Source organism: Hippoglossus hippoglossus, chromosome 8, assembly GCF_009819705.1.
Source record: "Hippoglossus hippoglossus isolate fHipHip1 chromosome 8, fHipHip1.pri, whole genome shotgun sequence".
Taxonomy (NCBI): domain Eukaryota; kingdom Metazoa; phylum Chordata; class Actinopteri; order Pleuronectiformes; family Pleuronectidae; genus Hippoglossus; species Hippoglossus hippoglossus.
In genome coordinates, this window is record NC_047158.1 from 22,704,820 (window position 1) to 22,706,901 (window position 2,082).

The 2,082-nt window shown below is 47.7% G+C and overlaps 1 protein-coding gene across 2 annotated transcripts in view; it reads left to right on the plus strand.

Moving 5' to 3' along the window:
* Nucleotides 1–1,442, plus strand: part of foxj1a (forkhead box J1a) — a 4,536-nt gene extending 3,094 nt beyond the window's left edge. For both annotated transcript variants that reach the window (XM_034592662.1, XM_034592663.1), the window contains one exon: nucleotides 118–1,442. In XM_034592662.1, the coding sequence (XP_034448553.1) occupies nucleotides 118–954 (837 nt within the window). In that variant the 3' untranslated portion in view covers nucleotides 955–1,442. The remainder of the gene's footprint in view (nucleotides 1–117) is intronic.
* The last annotated feature ends 640 nt before the right edge of the window (nucleotides 1,443–2,082 follow it).

The window sequence follows — 2,082 nt, forward strand, 5'->3', positions numbered from 1 at the left end:
AGAAAGTCCTCAGAAAGTCTGGGGCCTGTCACTGGGTTCAGTTCATGTCTCAGAGCAGCTTAGGGTTGAATTTTAAAATGACTCCTAAAGTAATTTGTTTTCTGAATCTATTCTCAGAACTCTATCCGTCACAACCTGTCACTCAACAAGTGCTTCATCAAGGTGCCGCGGCAGAAGGACGAGCCAGGGAAGGGGGGGTTCTGGAAGATCGACCCACAGTACGCCGAGCGCCTCCTGAGTGGCGCCTACAAGAAGAGACGGATGCCACCGGTCCAGATCAACCCAGCGCTACAGAGCAGGCTCAGGGTCGACCTCCAGCCCCCGTCCAGAGGCGCCACAGGTCTGGGCATCAATCCAGAGTCGCAGCGCCTCCTCCGGGAGTTTGAAGAGGAAACTGGCGCTGACCAGAACTGGGACCCGCATCTGGCTGAGGGCACCATGCTGGGCTCCTGGCCGGTGGTCAGAGGAAGAGCTGGGGCCAAGAGGAGACAGTCGCTGGGCTCCAGAAGTGGTGCAACCAAAGTCCTCCGGCGCTCCAGCTCCCCACTGCTCTCCATGGACGAACAGAAGGAGATCGGACCTCTGAAGGGGGACTTTGACTGGGACGCCCTGCTGGACTCCGCCCTCAGCGGGGAGCTGAGTTTGGACGGAGGAGAACCTCTGAGCCCCATCATGAAGGAGGAGGACTTGACTGTGCGAGGGACCCACATCTCCCCGGTCAATGCCCCGGCAGGGACAGCAGACATCCACGTGCTGGTGGAGACCCAGAGGAGGAACGACTTTGACGAGGAGACCTTCCTCGCCGCGGCCTTTCTGGAGAACCCCTGGCCCGAAGAAGAGGATCAGAGCCGCAATGACTACCTGTGTAGCTCCAGCGTCAACCTGGACCAGCTGTTTGACCTCGGAGACTCGTTAGGTGCGGACCCCAGCAGCCGGATTGACGCCCTCCTTTGAGGAATAGCTGCTTTCACACTAAAGACCCTTTGCTCTGCTTCTGTGGAATAAGAGACTATTTTTTTTACGCTCATTAAGCTCATGTTGTCTTTGTCATGTTGTTAAACGTATTTTTAGATTCAAGTTTTGATGCTGATTCATTCAACAAGACGCCACAATGTGCAGATCATCAACACGGGAAAACAAAACTGTGTGAAATCACTTTTTATGAACCACGAAATGACTTCAGACAAACAGAAACTTGTTTTCAAATGAAATGAATCCGTGAAGTGCGCCCCCTGCTGGCATCATTTTACTCTCAGGATTTTACATCAGTTATTTCAATAATGCGTGAGAGGAAAACTCTGTGAGCTAACAAGTTTGCTAACTGTCAATTAGCATCGTGCACGTACTAACACGGACGCAACTCAGCCTCACTGCCAATTCAACCCTGTGGCCAACTGAGGTACTACAACAAAGTAAAAAAGCATTTCCCCCAAAGAGACGTGTTTAAAAAGCTCTAAGTCTAATTATTACAACAATACGATTCAACTATTCATTGTTATTGCTGTTATACATTTGAATCTTTGAAGGTTTTACATTTGTCAACAGTTTCGAGGCCCAGAGAGAAAGTGTGTGACGTCATGTGACGTCATGTGACGTCTGTCGGAAAGAACACGTGAGTCCAGCAGGAGAAACACTAATAAATTACTTTCTCATAGAACTGAGAACGCAAATGTCACGTTTTGAAATCTGGTTCAGTTTGTATAATCCGAACAGTCTCACGAAAAACAAAATCACTTGACAAGCTTGTTAGCTCGCTGGACGTCTCTATACCGATTTGATCCATGTCCTCCTGTCTCCTGACTGAAAATCTGTCGTTATCGTCAGCGGACAAGTCGCTAATAATGTTATTAATTTGTAATAATCATAATTCATGTAACATCCTTTAAACCATAACTATGAGAAGCAGAGTGTGTAAAAAATAATGCTCATGTCTTCGAATTCAAAGTCAGAGAAATCAATGACATCTCCTGTTCAGTAAAAAACTACAGACGCACAAACTCAACTAAATCAAACCCTAAATCTGTGATTCTCATTTAATTGGAGCAAAACACTGTTTGTATCTGAGTTCACTTGGTGACAAAC